General features: G+C 36.4%; 1 protein-coding gene across 1 annotated transcript in view; it reads left to right on the forward strand.

The window, feature by feature from the left end:
• Positions 1–3,469: 3,469 nt before the first annotated feature.
• LOC134843716 (myotubularin-related protein 2-like) overlaps positions 3,470–23,885 on the forward strand; it is a 28,954-nt gene continuing 8,538 nt past the window's right edge. The window contains exons 1-8 of the mRNA XM_063859963.1: positions 3,470–3,549; positions 3,732–3,865; positions 4,739–4,831; positions 4,912–5,067; positions 6,434–6,631; positions 6,878–6,952; positions 9,504–9,726; positions 9,858–10,243. Coding sequence (XP_063716033.1) covers positions 3,486–3,549; positions 3,732–3,865; positions 4,739–4,831; positions 4,912–5,067; positions 6,434–6,631; positions 6,878–6,952; positions 9,504–9,726; positions 9,858–10,243 — 1,329 coding nt within the window. The 5' untranslated portion in view covers positions 3,470–3,485. The remainder of the gene's footprint in view (positions 3,550–3,731; positions 3,866–4,738; positions 4,832–4,911; positions 5,068–6,433; positions 6,632–6,877; positions 6,953–9,503; positions 9,727–9,857; positions 10,244–23,885) is intronic.

A 23,885-nucleotide genomic window follows, 5' to 3' on the forward strand; every position in this document is an offset into this window, starting at 1 on the left:
GCACCAACGGAAGATGAAGATCTGGCGAAGTTGAGTGTGCTGCATAAGTTAATCACGCCCCAGATGCAAGAGCCAAGCGAAAGGACGAGCGACCCCGGGTCAACAAAGAAATTGGAGCCGGGTAGCTGTCTGGATTCGACGTGTGGGAACGGAGAGCACATCTGCGATGGACGGTCATGCGTCAGAATACTGTCGTTTCAAAAAGAAGATCTGGTCACTTGGTTCGAAGACATCACAGAAAGGGAGAAAAGTGAAGTGCAAATAATAGCGGAATGTTACGCGAGAACCACGGTGAATATAGCGACAGCTCTCGGATTCTTCTCGAGAATGTGTGGTCTGCAGGCACTGGAGAGACTGGAGTCTGAACATCATTTAGTGACGGCGTTGAGCGTAGAATCATGGCCCGGGGTGTTGCAGGTGACTCAAAAACACATCCGGAGCTGGAAAGTTGGTCTTGAGGCGGAAATGGGATTTCCCCTGAGCGAAGCTTATGGCTTGCCATTGAACGCGAAATCACTGATAGGGTCAATGATGGCCAACTTGTGCGGAAGTCACTACCCGCTACACATGGCGATGGTGGAAGTGTCCAGCCAGAGAATACTGGTGGACAAGGCCTTCTCAGTGCCCAAGTGCGTGAGGTTGGCTCGGATGTCGCATCACTCGCACAAGTTGTTGAGAAAAATCAAAGGGACAGTACCAAAAGAATTGAGAGATGACTTAAGCGAAATCTGGGGAGAAGATCTTCTGAAGTTGGAAAGAGAAAACACAAGCGATCACGAGAGACAAAACGTGATCGGGAAACCTGTGGGAAGTACTCCGAACCTGGAAGACAACGACACGATGCACGAGAAAATGATGGAGCTTGAGCCTCTCTTGGAAGCCTCAGGGGAGCGTAATCTCAGGAGCATTGAGATCTCTCATGGGGAATGCCCATGCCACTGTTTGGCACAAACGGTGTGGTATCCAGATCACAAGAACCTTTGCCTGGTGTGGGATGTGGAAGAGATTCGGTCGATAGGACTACCGGATCACCGGCAGAAGGTGACGCTCTTAGTAGTGAGTACGATGTTAGCTCTGAGATGGATAGAAGAGAATATAACGAAGTATCGGGAGGCGACGACGCCAACGGCTGAGTCAATATACGCGATAGACTACAGCAGGAGACTTGAGTTGTTTGAGACTGCGTGCAAAGTATTCGCCATACCAACGGAAGTCAGGCACGTATGGAGTCGCTTGAGGTACTTTCCATGGTTTCGGGCGACACTGACGTCTTGGTTGTACAGGGCAACGAAAGATCACATGAGAAAACATCAAAAGGAGTATCGACAGTTCCAGGCCGAGATTGGGCCGGAAGCTTTCAAGAGACCCCTGCTAACCCATCGTAATGCGATCACGACGGGATGGAAGAGAGTGGGTAAGATGTCTAGAGACAACACCAAAGCGAGGGAGTCGATACTAGAGGAAGACCTGGCGAAGAACGTGAGCTTGAGCCTGCACAACTCCTTTTGCTTGAACCGAGAAGCTAGGGTGAAGGCACTACCCAACCAAGCAAAGAGATTGCAGGAGCAGAGAGAATGGATGCGATCCTATGAACAGCTGAAGGCTTGGGAGGAGATTGTGATTAGTTCCGATGATGAAGAGGAACTGTTGAGACAGTTTGCCGCATCTAGCACTTCAGGATGCAGTACCTCCAAGGCGAAGAGCACGAGATGAATGGGCAAATCGGATGGATCTTGAGTCTTGAGAGGGAAGGGGGGCTTGAGTGTGAATCCGAGTGAAACTTGGATTCACGAAAAAGAAATTTTAACAAAGTAAATATTGTTACTAATATACTATATCTATTATATAAATCAAAATGATGCATGACAATTTCCTGATTGAATAGGACAAAAGAGATTTTTAAATGATTGGCTTGAAAAGCGAAAATTCAAAGGTGCAGGTAAATGCAGATTTTGATTGCTGTTTAGCAATAGTGTGAAAATTTTAAATGGTCGTGAATTTTGGGGTGTAGATAATCTTAAATCTGCTGCAAACTTCTGTAAATGACCACTGGCACTGTATCTTGAGCAACACTCGGTTTTTCTGGGACTCACTGGCAGAAGACAGCGCGCGATGAGGACATCGATCTCGAGTCCGGGGAGTATGTGCCAGTCGGTCATATTTGGAAGTTTGACCTTGAGAAGAGCAGAAAATACTTGATTTTGAAGTGAAATTTAATTTTTCAAAATTTCGAATGGAACATGTCATGCACGATTTTCTCGCGATAACTGAAAATCAGAAAAAGAAATGAGAACAATTTTAGAACAATTGCGGGAAAGTTGTCAGATAAAAACGAGTGGGAAATTGCTATTCGCAATTTCCATCATAGTGAACAAGAGTAGAGCTGTCCTATCTGAAATAGAAGACAGAGTATTCCCGAGAGAGCAATTATTCGAACTGGACCAGAGTGAACCTTCGACGGAAAGGTGGACAGCTTGAGGGTCCCAATGGTCCACATAAAACTTCGTTCTTGAGTTCAAACTTACCCTTACCATTAAAACTGATAAACATTGAACTTATCTAGTTACTTTAGTTAATTCTAGAGTAGCTCACCCATTTAATTACTTCCTGTGCTTGAGCGCATCAACATGTGAGTCCTTAATTTAAATTTCTAGAGTGTGTTTTGTGATTGTTATGTTGAGGTAAGGCGAGTTTTAGGTTGATCCATCTGAAATGGATCAAAGTTCCACTGTCTAATAAAAAGTAACTTAACGGATTGTTCCAACCCGGTTTTTAACGGCGTTCATGTATTTTGGGTATCTAGAGACCTAAGTATGGGGACGTTTCTAATTCTAGAGTGGGGGGATATTTTAGTAGTAGCCTTTAAGCTGTAACGGGTCGTAGTCTCATGTTACAAGCGAACCGAACTGGCTCCGACCGTTCTTGAGGTGGAAAAACACAAGAGATAGTGTCCCTGACCCTTGAGCCAGTGGTTGTAGGGCCTATTTTTCTTGAGCCTCATGTGTGACTGTAGTAGACGAATGTTACAATGTGGTTGTGTTCGCATGTAAACGAAAGCTGATCAAAAGTCGTTTGACTGATGGCCTAAAAATGGTAACTTTTTACTTTGCCCTAAACAGACCAGAAAATCAACTGGCAAGGTCGAGACGGTGAAAAACGAGTAGGATTAAGGTAACTGACGCCTGCCAGTCGTTAATAGGTACTTTTTCTACGCTCCGTCGCTGTGTAGTATTTGGGCGAATGTTACAAGAAGCAATTGTGATAAAAAACAGTCCAAACTTGAAGATTTACCGAATTTAAATTTTTCGAGAAAGCCCATTGTAAAATTGAAAGTTTGATGGTGATTTTGATTGTCGCCCCGGAAATGTAAGAAAGTATTTTAGGTTTGAGTATTGTTAGTAGGGCGCCTTTAGGGGTGCATGGCTGTTGTTAGTATGGCTCCTAAAAGGGTTCATGGAGCCTATTATGGGTGCTTTTCAGGTGCCATGAACACTTTACCCCTGCATAATTTGTCGGGAGAGTTTTTCGTAGATGAAGTCTTCAACATGTGTTAGTATGGCTTTTCGGTGCTTTATCGGAGAAATTTATTTGTTGCATTTTTTTCAACGGAAAATTTAAAAAAATCAGCTGAATAACTACAAGTTTGATACCCTTTCTTATAAATACAAATTTGCAACAACTGATAGGAATGCTTACAGGAATGGATAAGGATTAGTTTCGAATGGTTTTAGCCTGTTTCGATTATGTGCCGGTTGTTGAGCTGCCTGAGATTGGGAAGCGACAGCAAGGGTACTTAACTCTGACAAACTTTAGACTGCGATTCCACAGGCAGCAGATCAAAGACAAAGAGGTGTCGAAGTGTGAGGTAAGTGAATCTACTCGAAAATTTGTTTTACGATTTTCACACCAAATAGAATAATTGCATTTCAAATGCCATTGCTTTTGCTAGTGCAAAAGCCAAATAATCTGATTATATCAGCTGATAAATATACGCTACAAGCTAGTTGTATCAATCGAACAGAGCCATTTTGTTGACCGTGCAACGTGTAATAAATGTTCTGATCATTTGAAAATGGAGGAGGAACTTTGTATTCGGGTGTGTTTGTTTAGTGTACTTTTCTGTTTTCCACGCAAAATCAGTTACCACAAGTAATTATACGACTGGGTTGCTATATATCATCTTAGAGCCTTTTCAGTCGTGATTCGAACGGCATTAAACAATTTTCAAAAATGTTCCTAGTGTCGAGAAAAACCGGATTGAAATTTTTGTCCTAATTTCGAGCTAAGAAGGTAAGCGTCCACGATTGCAATAACTAATTTACACTTAATTCAAGCCATAAAAATATAGTTTTATTTTAGTAAAGTTAGTTTGTGGAGTTTTAGGCGCCGTTTTGTGAATAAAAAATTCAAATAATTTCTGCAAAAAAGATCCTTTTTTACAATGTTTTGACGATTTTCTTGTAATTTTTCTCCGAAATCTGTTATGTATTAGTAATAGTAGTATAGGATTTAGAGCATCTGCTCTAGGGCTATTTAACTGGCCTATTTTAATATGACTGTCGAATTCACCTAATTTCTATTTTTTTCCGTTCAGATCTTTTTTCACACGACACTAGCCGCACGGCACTAATTTTCAAAACGACACTAATTTGACAAATTTTTTTTTTGCTTTTTTTAAGACTATCGTTGTAACATTCTGTGCTACTTAAACAGTTATCGGCTTTCCTTGTTGTTATAGCCCATCATTAATATTCCTCTCGGGTTCATCAGGGACTTTAAAGTTACTACAGCCTCGACTAACAACAAATGCGAGATAGTCTTCTATACCAGGGTTAGACAACGAGCGTATCTCAAGAAAGACTGAATTAAGACATCTCTCTTTTGCTGAAAATTGAGGTATTTCCGTTTCAGCTGATAGTAGATCTAACTTTTGAGATCAGACAAACACAGAAGAGTTCAGCAGAGGCAATGTTAATCAGCGGCGATAGTAGTGGCAACAATAAACTAACATGGAAGAACCAAAGGGACATTCTCATCAGGAACTTTGTTCAGCTTGCATTCCCCCTTGTGAGTGTTTCTCCTATTCTAGACATCATTTCAGTCGTCGTTCTAAAAAGCGAAATTGAAAAGTTTAATCTCTAATACATGTTGTTGATATGAATGACAAAACATTTGACTTATGTTCAGACTTGATTTAAATGATTGATATCTTGTAAATTACCGCAAAATTGTATATCCAAATTTCCAGAACAATGCTAACACATCATTAGACCAGTCTCTGTGTTTCTCACATCAAACTAAGCTATCGCGAAGGTACATTTTGGTACATCATCAGCGAGCCGTCATCAACTCAATCATAAGATGTATTCAGCAATCATGTAAAATTTCATCATTTCGCCAATCAGTGTGTCGCTTCAAAAATCTCTTGACATGGCTGGAAATAACGACGATCTTTACAGAAATCCCAGCATGGAAACATATAAAAGAGTAGCTCCTCCAGTGTCTCAAGGGTAGAAGCGGTTCGCTCAACGCCGCCTGAAAAATCAATTGGCTTCTTGGGAAGCTCTAATCGATCCTGTAGTAGGACTATGTGATCGTCAAGGATCCAATTTCTGAGAGTTTGAAGTCCTTCAGTTCGACCAGTGATCTCTACGTAGGAGCTTTGGAAGGCGAGGAGCTGGAGATAGCACTTGACACATGCTCCGAACTGTCATCCAAGACCACTGAATTGATTGAAACTTTTGCATTCATTTTTTGTTCCTTTTTTAATAGTTAATAGAAAATAACGTAAAGGGATTTTTCTTATGCCCAATTGCTCCTGTAGGATATGCAGGTTGTTTGGGTGCAAAATTGTAAGCAAAGTTGTACAGTACATTTAGGAACATTTGGATCTCGGTGTTTTGACCAACCATTTTTTTTATCGGTTCTACTATCGGTTATGAGCAAGAAAATAGAGTTAATATATCCCGAATCCTCTTTATATTGTTAGTAATTGATTTTTATACTGCAAAAAACCTTGATTTTTTAATCCTTCGTTATCTCAAATAGAATTTATTCGAGTTTTTCACCTTTCATCTGAGACATCTTTTGATGCTCGGCTTTTTATTTTGTATCTCAAGTGGTGCGAAGCTGTGCGTTTTGACCTGACCTCTGCGTTTCCTCTCGGCTTAATAGCAAGTCATACCATTCTTACCAAGAGTTGCTTCTCGTGTATCCAGCTGCTACACATAGCTCGACAAAATACAAAACAGAAAGAAAGGCTTCAATATTGGAATCTTGTTTTTTAAAGCATCCTGTGAGTTATGGTCCATCTCAATGGGTTAGGCGACGCATCGTAAGAAACATTGACAAACACCAAACGTTTGCTCTGGCTGCGAATTATCGCATTCGCGCGTAAAGGCAGACAGTCTAACGCTAGATGTGTCATATGTAGGATCAGGAGAACTTCGATGACTGTCGACTGTTTGCCTACCTACACAAGAAGGACAGTGAGCCAGACCCTGGCTGGAAGTATTACCAGGGACTGCGCCAGGAGTACAAGCGCATCCTGGACGAGCAGAAGAGCCACTCGCAGTTCTGGAGGGAGGAGGACAACCTCAACTACAACATCACAGAGACATACCCCGAGTTTGTACGTACTATCATAGCCATATTTGACAGACTCTTGCAGCCCATAGCAATTGAGTTCAAGTCTATTTTGTTCGAAAAGACATTTTTAGGATCAATTCAAAACTATAATGCTCAGCAGAGGAACTACATTAGTGCGAAACAGAAGAAAGATTTTCGTCTGCAAGAATTGAATGGGGGTTGCTGATGGCAGCGGAATAAAACAATCTTGAGGTCACTGAGAGCTTACCGAGGTATTTGCGCTGTTTAGTTTTATGTGCCGAGCAAAGTGAAGCATGAAGAGCTCAGAGCAGTGAAAGAATTCCGAACAAAAGGTAGAATTCCGGTGAGTCATGTTTGCATACCCTGCTCGCTAGCTAAACTAGTCTTAATGTTAATGATTCATGACATTGTCCCACTCATTTCTGGTGTAGTTAACAGAATGATTTTTTGCGATTTTGCTCCAAAAATGGGGAGGAATTTTGTATTCGGGTGTGTTTTAGTTTCTTCTTTTTGAGCATAATGAACGTAGTGAAGATCTCCTATTTCAGTTTTGGTGATTTTTTTTGGGTTTTTTTTTCATAGGAATAAGTTTCAAACATGCTCTAACAACAACAGATATGCTTTCATTACACCTGCGAAGCGAGTGTATTAGTACGAACCTTCTTTTTTCCAACCTAAGTCGAAAATATTGGTGCGGCACCCCAGTAATAGTGGGCACCTTTACCGTTTTTTGATAGCATGCGTTTTGACATCCAAATAGTAGTAAGTTAACACAGTTGATGCATTTTTAATTATTCAAATGAACCGAAAAAAGTGATGTTTCAAACAACATAACGATAAGGAAAACTCGATTTTAAAATGTTCCAAGTCAATATATCGCAATTTTTTGAAATCGTTCATGCTTTGCGATTTGTTACATGCAAAATAAATTTGGATGCCTTCAGTTTGTTATATTCCAAATTATTACATGCAAAATGAGTCTATTTGTATTCGATGACACTTTTGCTGAATGGCATTGGCAAGTTAAATATTAGCATATGTAGTTGATTATTCGTGACTATTCGTGTTTGTCGGTTGATAAGCTTGAGTGGCTGAGTGGATATTTCGTGAGACTCAAAATCGCGTGATTGCAGTATGTCGCAGATTCGAATCCTACACGTAGCCGAGTTTTTGCTTATTCGAGGCTTATTGCTACCTTTTCTCATTTCACTTGATAGAGCTGCTTTTTGGCAGTGTTCTCGCAATTGTTTGCGAAGCGCAGCGTCGCCTCTGTTACTCTTGCGATAAGCAAGGGTTTTACAATTGGTTACTACACTTTTTTCCCATAAACAACTTTATGCACAGGATGACTGAAATTTGGTCATAGTTTCTTAGATGTAAGTTTATTTTTTTGTCGGCTTTATTGATTTCGACCCATTTTTTGTCGGCTTACTTGCAAGGTAGTTAATTCCGTAATTTTGATACTTTCTTCTTAATTTTTGAGGGTGATTATAGTTCACGGTTTTCTGTTTTTTATAGGCGCCAAAATTTTCTCTTAGAAATAAAACTGAACTTTTCTGCCAGATTTTTTTTTTGCAAGTAAATTTTCAGTTTTTTTTTGGATGTATGGTTTCTGATTTTTTTTTGTTCTAAAAGAACATGAAACTAATTTTAGTTTTAATTAGTTAGGTGAGTGTTAGGCTCAAGCAATATGATTTGAAATCGATTCAAGTTGATGGTGTAACGTATTGTTTCAATTTGTCAAAAAAAATTTCAAAAGAACTGATAGTTTCAAGATTATTTCAAACAAATTTGACTCAACTTTTTTTGTCTACAAAGGAATGTTGTGGCAAGTTCTGCACGAGAGTTAGGCTTGTGGTTCTCTCTGGCTGAAATTTTTGAAAATCTTTGCATCATTTTTTTGTTGTGATGTAGCTCTTGTACCGTTGCGTATAAATTTCATAACTGATAATTCTTGATCTAATTGAGTGGTTACCTGATTTTCATAAGTTTTCGAGTTTTTTTCAGATTTTCTGCTAGTTCTTTTTGCGGCAATTGTTTGAAATTTTTCGTGTGGTTGAAATTTTGTTTTTCGTTTTTTTATTTTGATTTTTTATTATAGCGGATAGAGCTTTTATAATCGATTGTTCTTATTGGATATGCAGATTGTTTGGTTGCAAGATTTAATCAACAGTTTTTGAGTACATTTAGGAATTATCGTGTCTCAATTTTTTGACCGAAATATTTTCTTATCGTTTTCATCTATTGGTTATAAGAAAGAAATGGATGGAGTTAAGCCCAAATCTTTCTTTTGTTTTGAAGGTAATTGACTTCTTTAACAAATGTAAAATTTTTTCTGGTTTTTGAGTCTACGATTTCTTCAACAAAATTGATTCATAATTTTGATTTTGGTTTAAGACACATTATCTTTTGATTTTGGAGCTTTATTGTGTATCGCAAGTGGTGCGAAGCTCAGCGCCTCTGTGTACATTTTAATGCACTAATGTATATATGCTTTTTTGAGTTCAATTGAAATTCATTCACCGAAAGCTACCTAAATACCCCTCTCCAAATACAAACGTTGAAATTGTGCGAAGAAATGTGAACGATTTCTAGTTTTGAAAGTAGAAATTAATTTGACTTAAATTGACTTAAAATACAAGAGTGAATACAAGAAACGACACTAATTTGACGAACTTTTATTTGTAGCTTTGATGATTATAGTCGGAACATTCTGTGCTACTTGCCCCGCAACCAGCTATCCTTGTTTCATCTTTGGAATGGGTTGTTGGTAATACTTTTTACTAAGCGGGGATTTGTAACTATCGCACCGTCGTTCGTAGTATATAATCACTAGTCACGTTCTTGCTGACTAGCTCCTTGAACTTCTCTACGTATTGCATATCTGCATTCAGGTGCTAAGTTGGTGCCACCCTACGAAGGGATCTGTGATTGCCAGAAGTAGCCAGCCGAGAACTGGGGTGGGACACTGGAACTCATCCACGGCAGACCAGAGCTACATTGAAGCACTGCGGGACTCCAGTCTAGCCGAGCAGCTGACCATCGCGGACGCCAGACCGAAAAAGAACGCAATAGCTAACATGGCCAGAGGGGGAGGCACTGAAGCAGGAATGATAGGTACGAAATTTTTTAGATAGGGCTACTCGACGGGCCTGCAATTGCGAGTCCCTATCTATAATTGCGAGTCCCTAAAAGTTCGTCAAAAGCAAATGAAGTGAATAAGAATTTTATGTCGTTGCTTTTAATAGGCAAGAATCAGACAGGATACACAGCCGAGGGACGCCTCACAAATGTCAAATTCTTTGAGATAGACAACATACATGTAGTGAGGGGTTCCTTTGAAAAGCTTAAGAACCTGCTGAGTTGTCCAGTACATAACGACTTCCACGAGCGACTGGAAAAGACTGGCTGGCTAGCATACATCCAGAGGATCCTGTTCGCAGGAGTGGCCGTGGCTGAAAAGATAGAATGTGAGTCGCAGTCTGTGTTAGTGCACTGTTCCGATGGGTGGGACAGAACAGCTCAGATAGTGTCTCTGGCCATGTTGATGTTGGATCCATTCTACAGGACTATGGAGGGATTTGCTACATTGATTGAGAAAGAGTGGACTGCTTTTGGTCACAAGTTTGCTGAGGTAAGTTTAGACTGGATAATGAATTGAATAAGTTGTGTCATGATTCTCTGGACTTTTTGAGTTATGACAGGGGTGTATAACTCATAGAGTAATTTCGGATAGGGTACACCGTCTGCTCGTCACGCTATCTTATTTTCGGCCGGATAGATTCGTGCAACTTCTTAGTCTAATACCGATCCTAATCTTACTCTTATACTATCTAGTCTCAGGTTGTTTAACTAGTCTCTGCTAGGCTCAATAGATCTAGGGTATACTGGTTTATTGCGGCTGCTGAAGTGCTCGGGAGAGTCCAACTAATTTCTAAGTTAAATTCAAATCTCTCTGGTGCTGAAATTACAAGTAACTTCAGCACTTACAAATAAGTGGGTTGTTAGTTAGATGGATCATGATTGGTTAATATTAAATACTTTACATTGGTAAAACATTTAATTTATCCAATCATAAAATATAGTTTAGATCAGGTTCCACCCATCCGGGTTTTACAGTGTTTTTTAGAACAGTTCTTCTGTAATTCAAGGATGGATGATGGACGTTGGTATTTGGCGAACATCATATTTCTTTTGTTTCCTTTTTGTTAAGGAAGTTCCAGGGAGCTGGAGTTAGGGACATAAGACGTTGTGTTCTTCTTGTGACAACGACTGAGTCTTTGCAACAGCATCAATTCTGGTTTCAGAATGGTTGGCTATGTCAGGTTTTTCTGTTCTTCGGAGAGAACTTCTTTAGTGTCTGATCTAGCTTGGGAATGGCGTGGAGATTGTGCGTGGAGGGGATGCCTGGTTACTCGGATCTGTACGTATACTTGAACATCGAGGTGGTCATTGGTCTAGTTCAATGAAGTCCTTTTCTGCGAAGTCAAGTCGTACTCTAAATCCTTTGAGTTGTGATTATGAGCGGCATATCGATTGTAGTTGGTTATTCTCTCTCGAGTGTAGTGAGGTCGTCTTGTCTTTTGATGTTCGTCCTTGGTGTTGTATTCTGATCTATATATTGCATCATGTGATTTTACATTTTATAAAACTTTTATTAGTTTAGTATTTTTTAATAATGATTTTAGTTAGTTGTTTTCACAAAAGCTTTTTTGTTTTAGTTCGGTTATTTTGAAGAGTTACTCACCCTTGAGTAGCTCTTATTAAAAATAAAGGTGTGGTCACAAAGCGTGGATGTAGCGCGGTGGGTTAGGCCGGCTATAGAGCATGCTCAGGACGTCCTTTCCTGGTGGGTTAGGCCAGGTGTGGGAGTATGATTTCATGCGGTTTTTGTGAGGGGTCCTGTTATGTGACAACGTTTTATGTTGGGTTTGTTGTGGTTTTACTTATGTTTTGTTGGTTATGTACTTTTACTAAAAAGCAAATTGTTTGTGGTATGGGTTTGTCTTTCGACTTTTTTGTGTTTTATTATTTCTTTCTAAGACTTTGTAATAGTCTTCAAAAGAATAAATTATCCAGTTTTAAACTGGGTTAATCCGGTTTGGGTACCGTTGGTTTCCTTTTCTTAGTCATGCTGTTATTTTATGATTTGTGGTATTTAGTAAGCTGCGTTGGTTAGTTTTGTTTAGTATATGATTCCTTTCCAACCGGGTTAAAGGAAAGTTTGAAACATGTTATTATATGTTAGAGTTGTTGAGTGTGAAAACTTGAAACTGAAATTCATTATTTTAAACAATTCTTCGTGGGCGAGCTGTGCGAGTGTGGATAGAATTTCTGTGCGAATGAATGAAAATATCAAAAGGTTAGTACTGCAATTGCATTTTATTAATTTACTGCATAGAATTTGGAAATTTACTGCTAGTTATGGGGGAATTTTAAGATACAAATTTTCATCATAATTAGATTTACTGCTTTTGGGGGAAAATTTTATAAATTAATTTACTGCATTGGTATTATATGTATTTAATTGTTGGTGCAAAGGTTTAATAGAGTCTTAAACAGTTTTGAAGAAGTTTCCTATTTTTTATTTTTCTTTTGTGAATTTTTCAGATGATCGAAGATGAAGGCTAAAAATCTAAAGAAAACATGAATAAAGAATGGTGAGTTTTTTAATATTTTAATTAGTTAGTAATACTCATTTAATTCATACTTACCTGTTAGTCGTCGGGGAAAAAACCGTGGGGGAAGATGTCGTGAATTAGTTCTGAAGTTGTTAGTAGTTTAGCTAAGATGCGTATGATATTTTTAGTTTGAAGCAGTGGCCAAAGCAATTGAAGTGCCTTAATAGTGGTTAGTTCTTCAGTGCCAACTGCAAACTCATAAGGTGTGTTTTGGATTAAGTTATATAATTTGTGGTTAAATTTAGTGTTGTGGATGAATTCTAAAATGGGGATTTCTATAGGCTGTACAAACTCGTGCGGGATAAGGAGGGGTCGGGATTCTTCAGCGTTGAAGGTCTTGGTGATGGGGCAGAAAATGTACATTTGGGTTATGGGGTCATAATTACGGAGAATACCATGGAGGTTAGTGTCTTTAATACAATATGTGAAATTTAGGAAATACGGTGAAGTGTATTTTGAATTGATGAATTGGAAACGATGGTGTGATTGTCTAGAGGGTGTGTGGAGGTCAAAGTGATTTTGGATGAAACGATAGTAACTGTATGTATGTGTTTGTTTAGTTCGCAACATAATATCGTGTGAACAGTGTAGATCTCTTTCGTGTGGTGCAAGGAAATGAAAGGTTAGTGAAAAGATTTGGAAGCGTTCTTTAAAACTTTCGTATGCTTGTGTGCTTGTTAGTGCTTCTGAAATAATGTGATCAAACTTTCGGTCGAAGATGTTTAGTGTAAATACATATGGTGTCTTGATGAAAAATTTCTCGGTGATTTGTGGGTTAGCGAAGCGGTCTTCGTCTAAGAATTGATCTTGGTTAGCTCTGATGATGTTGTGATCGTAGTATTCTAGTGTATATTCATTAGCTCTAGGTGCAGTGTGTATTTTTAGTGATTTTTTATATCCTACGTAAGTAAACTGTCTAGCGGTGAGTGGTGTAGTTAGTCGATATAACATGTCTTTGTTTCGGTCTATATCGATGGAAGTGTTGGTTAAAGGTAAGCAAAGAGGGTTAGTGAAATGATAATATGAGGTCCAAGAGAGAGTGGGCATTAAAATGTATTCATCTACAAAGTTGCGTGTTTCGTTAGCGTCATGAGGGGTGTTTAAGGTGTATTGTGGAAATGAGGGTAAAGTGATAGCTAAAAATTCTCTAGTGTTAGTATGCTGGGGGTGGTTGATGTATTCACGGGCTGTTCCTGGTTTTGCTGGGAAAGGATGGTTGGGGAATTTTCTTTTAAAAGTGCGGTAAGCTCTATTAGTGTTGAGTGAAGATATAGTGGATGTGGATGATGGTGTTAATGATTCAGTATAATTTGAAGAGGGTGTAGGGGGATTGGATGAATTTGGAGTGGAGGAGATTTGGTTTATGGTCGGAGTGTTAAGGTGGTAGGGTTGTTGTTGGAGGGTAATAAAATTGTCTAGCTCTGGGGAGATTCGGGGGGTATCTGGAGATGATTGGTCAGAATGGTATGAGGAGTAGGTTGGGGTAACTTGGGAAGCATAAGAGGGTGTGGGAGTGATTGGGTCAGGGTTATTTGACAATATGGGTTGAAAAGGAGGTTGAGAAAAATGAGAAGGGTTATGGAAATTATTGGATGGAGATGGTTCTGAGTCGGCAAATTCATCGGGGGTTTCAATATTCGGGTTATTTAGCTGTGAGATGGAGTATAAAACTGAAATATGTGAGTTAGTGTCGGAATTCATGCCTGATGTTACATTGCTAGGTGGAAAATCGGGTGGCGGAAAAGCAAAAAGTGGTATTATTGGGATTGAAGAGGTAAGGTTGGTTGGATGGGAATTTGATCGATGGAGTGATCCAAGTTGGCGGCTCATCGTGGGCTAAAAAAATTATTATTTTGAGATTGAAAAGCGGTGGTATGGGGTTGTTCAATAATTTGTTCATAAGTATTATCATCGTGTGATTGATGTGTCATTATATGTTGTACGGGACTTTGTGATGTGGTGAGTCTAAAATTTGGATTATGTGTGATTGCTAAATTTCGAAAATTTCGTGGGACTAGGGATAGTGGATGGTTATTTGGTAGGGGTGGTAGTTGTGGTGCCGTTGGCTGTGTGTCGACATTGTTATGTTCTTCGTCGTATGTATTTTGTCGTGTTGTTATTTTTGTGTTATATTCTTTTATTTGTGCGTCTAAAAGAATTTTGTTTATAGATGTGGAAAAAATTCCAAAAAATCCTGCAAAGAGTATGCGTGCTACGCTTGCTTGTCTGTTTACTTGTGTGTGTATAGCACATGTATTGTAGATTCCTTTTAAGAGTGAGAAAAGAAATCCAATAAAGTTAAACATTGCGTATAAAATAGTCAATTTTTCTAAGATGTAGTAGGGCCATCCTAGAAAATCTAGGATCTCATTTTTGAGTGTAACAAAGCTAAAAATGTTGATTGGTGATATATCTTGGGGACGGTATTTTTCGCCGTTTAGATATATATAATCTTTAATGTCTTTAAAATATCCGCTATAGTCTTGCGTGTAGATATCGGCAAATCCTGCGGTTTCTGCAAGTTTGCGTAAATTTTGGTCTATTGATTGTCTTTGTATAGTGTCCATTTGTGTTAATAATTCTTGGAATTGTTGTGTTCTAATGTGATGTTGAATATCTGATTTTGAATAGATTCCTATTGATTGTAAGTCTATATTTGGGTTTCGAGCGATAGCGCGAATGCTTTCTGGTGAAAATTTTTTGAGTGATTGCATTAATGTGGGGTATGGAGTGAGAAGATAATATTTATTTTCATCAGGGTTTAGTTGTACTACATTGTGGCTATTTTCTGATCCACATGGGACTGCGGTATCCCAGAAATAGGTTCTTCGTGAAAGTGTATCCACGAAATGTACTTTATTCTTATAAAAGATAGGGATTCTTTTATAACATCGTTTATCTTCAAAAACGTATAGTGGTGATACTTTTTTAGTACAAGTATAAAACCATAAGATGTTTCCTTCATAGTCTAAAAAATTTGATCTATTTCCTGATAATAAGTATCCTGCGTAGGGTATTTTTAATACTGCTAGTGCAAGTGATTGTAATATTTGTGTTCGTTCTAATTCGCATAGTTGATGTAGTGTTTCTAATTCGGAGAGTGACATTTCTTGAAAAATGCGGCTAATTGTATAGTCTAGTTTCATATCCAAATGAATATCATAGTGGATATTACCAAAATATGTAGTATTCATTAGTGATAATTCTTGTAAGCGTGTGCTTCTGGTGTCATAAGGTTTTAGATGTCCACCAGGTTGTCCGTTGCTTTTTTCAAAATTAACTGGTATATAGGAGGTTCCTTCGTTTAGAGGATGACCTGTGGCATATGGGTCGATTTTTACTTTTCCAGTGGTCATGTCGAATCCTTTTTCGTATTCAACTAATATTTCAGAGTATTGTGTTCTGTGAAGTGGATTCCTGTATTTACATGCAAGTTCTGTTTCTTGATATATTTGAAAACGTGTCAATTTATTTTCTATATTGTCTATGTTTCTAAAATCGGAACTTAGTTTGCGTGATGGATGGACTTGTTCATAAGGAATTGATTGTATGAAATATTTTTCGTGAAATTTTATCATACGAGCGTGTATTTTTGCTACTTGAAATGTTGTACATGTATCTTCGGGGAACCAAACAATTGTTGCTTGTGTTCTTGTTGTAGGGTCGCAATATCCTTGATCATTTTTACAAGGTAGTCGGATTCCTTGATAGATCATTGTATTATCAGATAAATCTCGTGTGAGTTGTATTTTTTCGAGTTGTATTTTCCAATCGAAAAACATTATTTCTTGGTATCCTTTATTTTTCGTGTCTGCTTTGCAGTTTGATGGGTTATTTATACCAATGTGTGGTATCCATTGTTTGTCATGTAGGTCATAGGTTAATCGTCCGTGTGCGCCGTTATACGGGTATTTTTCGTCTAGTTTTATATGTCCTTGGTGTCTTTCAAGTTGTGATTGATGTACAGAGTCTGAAAAAACTTGAAAATTAACTAATTTTCTTTGGGAGTTTTTATTTTGTGTGATGTTTAGTCTAAGTAATTCATTTTTACAATCGTCGGGATTGAGATGTAAAAGACGTTCTATATTACTTTGATAGAATGATTCATGGTCAAGTCGATTTTTGTTTCCGTTCGAGACTTGTGAACAATGTACTTTCTTTTCGGAAAATGTTGCTGTGAATTTATAACCTGTAACTGTTGTTGCTCGGGCTTTTGAATAGAGTGTTGCTATTATATCTGTGGTTTCTATAGCTTGTGGTTCTGTTTCACATTGTGATACTTGATTGATTGCATATTTATGTAGTGTTTTTTGTTCATTCTCTTCGCAATCGTAATGTGTTACTAATAAATCTTGTGGTCCTGTACGAGGGGAAGGGTTTATGTGTTGATTTGAGGTTACTAGAAAAAGGAGTTGGAGAAAATTTAATAATTTTAGAATATACATGTGTATGATAATCCTGAGTATGGGTTATAAAATGTAATGTAACCAATTGTGTTTTTGGTGTATCTGTCGTATTTATATATTACTTCAGTAGTTATAAACGGTGGTGGTAGTGATTGAGCTGTTATGTTAGGTGGATTTAATGGGTAGGGATGTTGTGTAATATTGTTTAATTTAACTGTGATTTCAAACTTTAATTGTAAACTGTTTTGTTGGAGTATTTGAATATTGTGATCACGGATATCGTTGTGAATATCTTGACGATATTGTAATCTATTAAGTGCCCAGTTATGAAGGCGGTTACTTTCTTGATGTTGTCCAAATAATGGTGGAGGTGCTGTGAATGTATTCCAATCTAATCTTAAAGGAATATTTATTGATGATTGTTCTCGATATCTGGCGTCGAGATTATTTGGAAAATTTAAGTTAAAGGGTAGTGGTGAAAATTGACTTGTTGATGGTGTTGATGGTAGTGATAATGTTTCTGGTAGTGATGAGGATGTTGTTGTATCCGTAGAAATATCTATGGGGTCATTGACTAAATTTGGTTCACCTTGTGTGAATGAATGTGTAGTCCAATATGGTAGTCGTGATGTTAGGTTTGGGGGGTTAAAGGGATTTTCACGTATCTGTTCAGATGTTGGTGTTGAACCTAAGTAGTCTGAAGGTAGACTTGAAGTGCTTCGTTGTGAAAAAAGTGTAGGAGTTTCTGGTGTGATACCAGTGGTGTTTTCTGGAGTGGTTTGTGTTGGGGATTGAGGTATATCAAAATGAACTCGGGGAGTTTGAAAATTTCTATTTCGTCGAGGATGTATAATTTGTCTATTTATTTCTGTTGTGTTTTGGTTTTGACTAAGGTTTCGTATTCTACTTAGTTCTTGTGGTAGTGTTGGGTAAAGATTATATGTTGGTTCACTTAGGGATGCTTGTCGTTGAACTGGTTCTAGTGGTTCAGATAAACGAGCGTGCCGTTCTTCAAAAGTGTATGGATTGTCTTGAAAAGAAATTCGTGTAGATGTTTGATTATTTTGAGTAGTTGGAGGTGGTGTTGGATTATCTTGGGATGATGTCGGTGAAGACTGATTCTGTGACTGTTGGGTAGCAATTTTTGATGGATTTTTGAATTGTTACTTTAGTGAGAAGGTTTATGTTTATTATAATATTCTTCTAAAAAAAGAATTAGAAAAATTGTTGCTAGGGCAAATGTGATGATTGCTTTCTTTATACATTTACATATGGTCAAAATGAGGGATGATAAAAATGTTATGAAGATTACAAACAATAAAAAAATATCAGTTCTACTGAAAATTGTTCGTATCATTTAGATAAGTTGTTAAAATCGTACCTGTGGATATATTCAAGGGTTTTGGAAAGTTGGAGGAATAGTTCAATTATTGTGTAGAAAATTAAAAAAATGTTACAAAAAATTATTATGATTATTAGAAAAGATTCAATGATATCAAAAAGAAATATTATAAAGGCTTGGAGTATTGAAAAAAAATGTTTAAAATTGATAAGTATTTGAGCGACTGTTTGAGAGAAAAGCATTTAAGAAATGATCTCTTGGTCGAATATTTTTTGCTGTTTGAGGCGATTTTCTAGTGTGGTCGAATTATTTATTAGTTTTTTGACAAGTGGGTTGAGTTTCGTAAAAAATTGTTGGGGGCAATTTTCATGGTGACTGGGAGGTCGTCTTTTTCTTTATTTTTGTTTGTCAAATGATCCGGGGTATGGTGAGATTTTTATACTTTAGGCTAATTAAAATCTTCATTTTGTGACTTTAGGCTAAGTTATCAAATTTGTTTTGGGGGTATTCGTGGTCTGAGTTGGGGAAATATTGTTGATCTTTGGGTTATTAGATAAGGGAGGGGTACGGTATTATGGTGATATTTATTTTAGCTGTCAAGTTGGAGTGGTTTGCTTGTTTTTGACCTGGAGGTTGTAAAGTTATAGTTAGAGATGTGCCTGGAGTTCTAGATTATTCGTCTAATTGATCTTAGTTTGAGTTAGAGAAAGTGGCGGATTGGATGAATCCTATTGGTCTATTTTGAACTAGAATTATTGCGTACTTGTGAGCATGTTATTTTGAAAAATTGAAATGAAAAATGTTACGGAGGTTTCAAGATTGTGAAGTATAAAATCTTAAAATTACTTTTTAAATTCTACTTTCTTTAATATTTTAGATTGGGGGATGAACATTTTGTAGTTTTTACGTGGTTGATTTCGGAGTCTTGTTGTTTTTCTATGTTCTGTTTTGTCTATTTCTTCTTGGGGTATTATTTGTTCTGTCATTTTTCTATTTTTTCTTAGTTTTGGAGATTCTTTATGGTTTTGTGTATTGTTTTTGGTGGCGGTTGGTTTTGTGTTTTGATTTTCGGTGGGGTTATCATTTTGTTCTGTGTTTTTCAGATGTGGTTCGTTTTGAATGATTTTTAATCCTGTGAAAGAATATAATTGAGTTAATTCGCGGAGTGCGTATTCTTTTGGGTAATAAGGTAATAGGTTGTTTCGATGTTGAACGATTTCTTTTTTGTTTGAGTCGATAATTTTATATGTGACATCAGTGGGTTTTGCAATTATTTGGTAGGGTCCTTTTCGGAGGGGTTGTAATTTTTTAGAAATTCCTTTTTGAGTATTAAAATTAGGTATTAAAACAAATGTTCCAATTTTTAAATCGGAAGCTGGTGTAAAACGTGAATTGATTTGTTCATTTATGTTTTGTCTTTGTAATAACTTTTTCGTTATTTTTTGGTAAATTTCATTGTGTTTCTTATCTCTATTTAAAATCCATTCGGTGTGTGTACCGGAGGCTAATTTAAGAATTTGTGGGTGATGAAAATGATCTTCATCGTGTGTATGTAAAGGTAGGTTATAACAAATTGAGTCTTTAGTTGGTTGACAATAACCTTGTGCGTTTTTATGGGAATTTGCTGTAAACATTATTGGTTTGCGTGGCTTTTGGTTAAAAACCATTTCGTATGGTGACATTCCTAAAGTTGTCGTAATTTGTGAATTGTATGCTAAGGGAAATAATTTTACATCTGCTGACCATTCGGTATATTTTGTATCATTTCCGTTGATGATACATCTAAGATATTCTTGTAATGAACGGTTCATACCTTCGACTAAGCCGTTTGTCCAAGGTGCATGAGATGTACGTGGTTTGTGTTTAATGTTGTATAAATGACATAGTGTTATTATTTCATTATTTATGAATTCTGTACCATTGTCTGTGACTAAAATTTCTGGTAGTCCAAATTTTGCTATCCAGTGTTCATAAAGTGTTGTATATGCGTAATAAGCATTACAATGTGGTACTGGGTTAAGTGCTACATAGTGTGTGAATGCGTCAACAATTACCATAATGTAGGAGTTTCCTTCTGATGAGGGTGAAATTGGTCCTTTAGTATCAAATGAGATACGGTGATTAAAGTACAGACTTTGTCCTTTAAAATCTTGTTTTTGTGCTATTTGTTTTTGATTTGGGTAAGGTTTATTTAGTTGACATACTATACAATCATTGCATAGTACTTTTATCCAAATTGGTGCATTTGGGAAGTAAAAATTTTGTATAAAATTTGAATATGTTTTCTCTGATCCAGAGTGTCCTTTAATATTTTGTGTATGTGAAATATTAAAAGCTATAAGAATCATACTTATAGGGAGACAGGGAACTGTAGATTCATTCAGATTATACTCTAAAAGGTCTGTATTTTCGTTAATTGTTGTGTTGTTAAATTTGCGAAAGTATCGGAGGAGTGTTTTGTTTCCTAGAATGGTTGAATCTGCTTTGATAGGTTTAGTTTTATATTTGTGCCATGATTTCAGTTGTCGAATTACTGGGTCAAGGTTTTGATATTGTTTCATTGTTGAAATTGTAATTGTTTCTGTTGGGGGGAGAAAAATGTTTTCGATTTCTAATTTAGATAAGGGTATTGTATCAAGTGGGTCGTGAAGGTCAAAAACTTGATTTATTGTGTATTTTGAATCATTTGTTTGTGGTCCTGATAAATTTATTTTATCAGTTAAATCTTCTTTTTCAATTAGTGGAAAATGGTTTTTCTTAGGTAGGTGTTGTTTTGTTCGTTTTTGTTGGGTGTTTTGTTTTATCCATTGAGAATATGGAATTGGTTTAAAAGTTGATGTTCCAAGTAGGTCAACTTCATAATGATTATTTTGACAATCTAAATAAAGTGGGAAATGTGGTAAATTATTTATTTGTGATTGTTCAATATCAGTTTTTACTGCATATTTGCATTCCAATCGGGGTGATGTTTCGTTTTCTGCAAGGTAGAATTTTATATTTTTGGGTATTTCAACTGTTGTTTTTCGTGTAAGTAATTCAGGTGGTGTATTTCGACTTAAGGTGTCTGGTAATGCAAGATTTTTTCCTGCAGTCCAAACTATATGTAAGTTTGGAAACTTCATTAGAATTAATTGAAATCTGTAAACTCGGTGGTTTGGGTTAGATTTTTGTGTGAAAAGAAAAATGATTGGTTTGTGGTCTGTGAATAAAACTGTTGGATGTTTTGATCCAAGTATCAGAAATTCATATTCTGTAAGTGTATAGATTATGGCTGTACATTCTCTCATTAGGGTTGAGAGTCGTAGCTCTGCTTGAGTGAATAATCGAGAATTTGCTGATATCAGGTTCATTTTATTTGTACCATTATGTGATTGTAATAATGCTGCGCCGATGCCAAAGTTCGAAGCATCGCACATTGCATAAAATGGTTGATCAGGGTCTGGAATTGTGTTTGAAATTTGTTCAGTTAAAAGTTTCTTTATTTCTTCGAATCGTGCTTGATGTTCTGTATTCCATTCAAAGTTGTTTTGTTGTCTAAGGATGTTATAAAATGGTCGTAGATATAATTGCATTTTATAAACATATTTACTTAAAAAGTTTAACATTCCAAGGAACTCTTGGATTTTCTTTTTATTTGTTGGTGGTTGAAGTTTTTGAATAGCGTCAATGCGTGATTTCAGTGGAGTGATTGTTTTTCTTTCTATGTTATGTCCTAAGAATTTAACTTTTGTCAAAAAGAAGTGTGATTTATCGGGGGCGGCCTTCAGATTTTCGTTCTGAAGTATTTGGTGATATGTTTCTAAAACTTTGAACATTTCGTCTTTTGTTTGTGATTGCATAAAAACATCGTCTAGATAGGTGATTGCGTTTTTCTTGAGTATTAGTGGTCTAAAAATTTTGCTCATAAAGGCTGAAAATGCTGCTGGTCCTATGGATATTCCATAGAATAAGCGGTTAAATTCATATTGTTGGTTTCCGATAACAAATTGTGTTAAACGTCGTGATTGTTCATCTAGTGGCATTTGATTGTATGCACTATTCATATCGGCGGTTGTGAAGTATTTGCCGTTTATTTTTGTTAGAATAACTTGTATTGGTTCAATGGGCCAATTGCATTTCGATTCATCTATAAGTGAATTGAGGTATCTAGCATCGAGAACGATTTTTAATGATTCTCCTTTAGCTAGAATGATAACGGGGTTGATAAATGTGTTGCCTTTTGGTTGTTCTTCTTTATTAACTGGTGATATAATATTGTACTGTTCTAAAATATCGAGTAATCTGTTTACTTTATCATGTAAGTGAATTGGTACTTTACTTGCTCTCTGTTTTTTGAAAACTGCGTCTGGTTTTAATGGGAGATGTAGTGATGAACTGATTTTGCCAACATCGAATTTTGATGTTGCATAGACTGATGAATATTTAATTAGCTGTTTGGCTAACTTTTCGAATTCGTCTTGTGTTATTTGTGAATGTTGGAAATTAAACATTGTTAAAAATTTCTGTTGGTCCTCTGTGTAGTTACTTATGTTGAATGTAGGTTTGAAATATGGAGTTTTTGTGAAATAATCCGTATTTCTGTTTTCGTTACTTATTATATTATTTATAGATAATTCTTCATTAAGAATTGTAGATTGGCAAATATCTAGTAATTGGAGTATATTATTTACGCGATAGGCTTTTTCGTGTATTGGTGATATTGTGGCGTTAGTTTCACAATATCCTAAAAGTCCTAAAGGTAATGTTACTTGGTAAGGTGTGTTGTTATAAACATGTAAGGAAATAATATCTGAATTCGAATTTTTCAAATATTTTATTGAAGAGATTGTGATTTTGAAAAATTTATGAATAGGTTTGAATTCAAAATCTGACATATAAAATTTTTGTTTGTTTTGTTCCTTATCATATTGGTGAACTTGTTTTATTGAAAAATTATATATGTTTCCTGATAGTGGTTTCAGGTGTTTTCTTTGTTGGTTAAATATCGGATAGAATTTTGAAAAGAATGGTGGTTGTTTATTCAATCTTTGAAAAAATGTTAATGATGTTTCTTTTGTTTTTGTATATTTATCTTTGATTAATATTTTACTATTTAGTATGTTAATTGTTGGTATATACTTCGAAATAAATGGTATTCCAATGATATTATATTTAATATCAGTGATATGGAATATTTGTTTAAATGGCTTATTTAAAATTTTGCTTTGCTCCATTGTTCTGGTAGGGAGGAGAAATAATTGGATTTTTCCGTAGTTTATCAATGTTGATCCTTGTGCTGTCGCTAGCTTACTGGAGGTTTCAAGAGGTGTTAGCTTTGGATGTAAAGTTTTTATTTCATTCCATGTGGGAATGTTTATTATGTTTGATTCTGCTCCTGAATCAATTAAAAAATCTATTTCAAGGTCTGGTGGTTGAAATTCTTTATTTCTTGGGCTTTCTAAGAGAAATGGTATTGTCCAAATTTTTTCTTTGGTTTGTTCTTTTTGTATATTTTGATAAATGTGGTTTGTATTTAAGCATTTTGTTTTGACATTTTGATTGGGTTGTTCTGTAGTATTTTTTGCATTTATTTCTTGCGTTGTTGGTGTGGAATTAATGGGTGTAGTGTAATAATTTTGAAGAAATTCTGTTTGATTTTCATATATGTGTGATGGAAAGGGTTGTTCATATATGACGGATTCATAGTCATTTTCGACTTTTATCATATTGATAGCAAGAGTGTTTTCAGTATCACTTTCTGAATCTGATGAAGTACAGTTTATTTGATTGAGTTGTAACGTATCAGTTACTGTGTCATCAATACCTGGGGGGTCTGATGTTGTTTCTGGATTAGATTGTACTTGATTG

Source organism: Symsagittifera roscoffensis, chromosome 4, assembly GCF_963678635.1.
Source record: "Symsagittifera roscoffensis chromosome 4, txSymRosc1.1, whole genome shotgun sequence".
In the NCBI taxonomy this organism is placed as follows: domain Eukaryota; kingdom Metazoa; phylum Xenacoelomorpha; order Acoela; family Convolutidae; genus Symsagittifera; species Symsagittifera roscoffensis.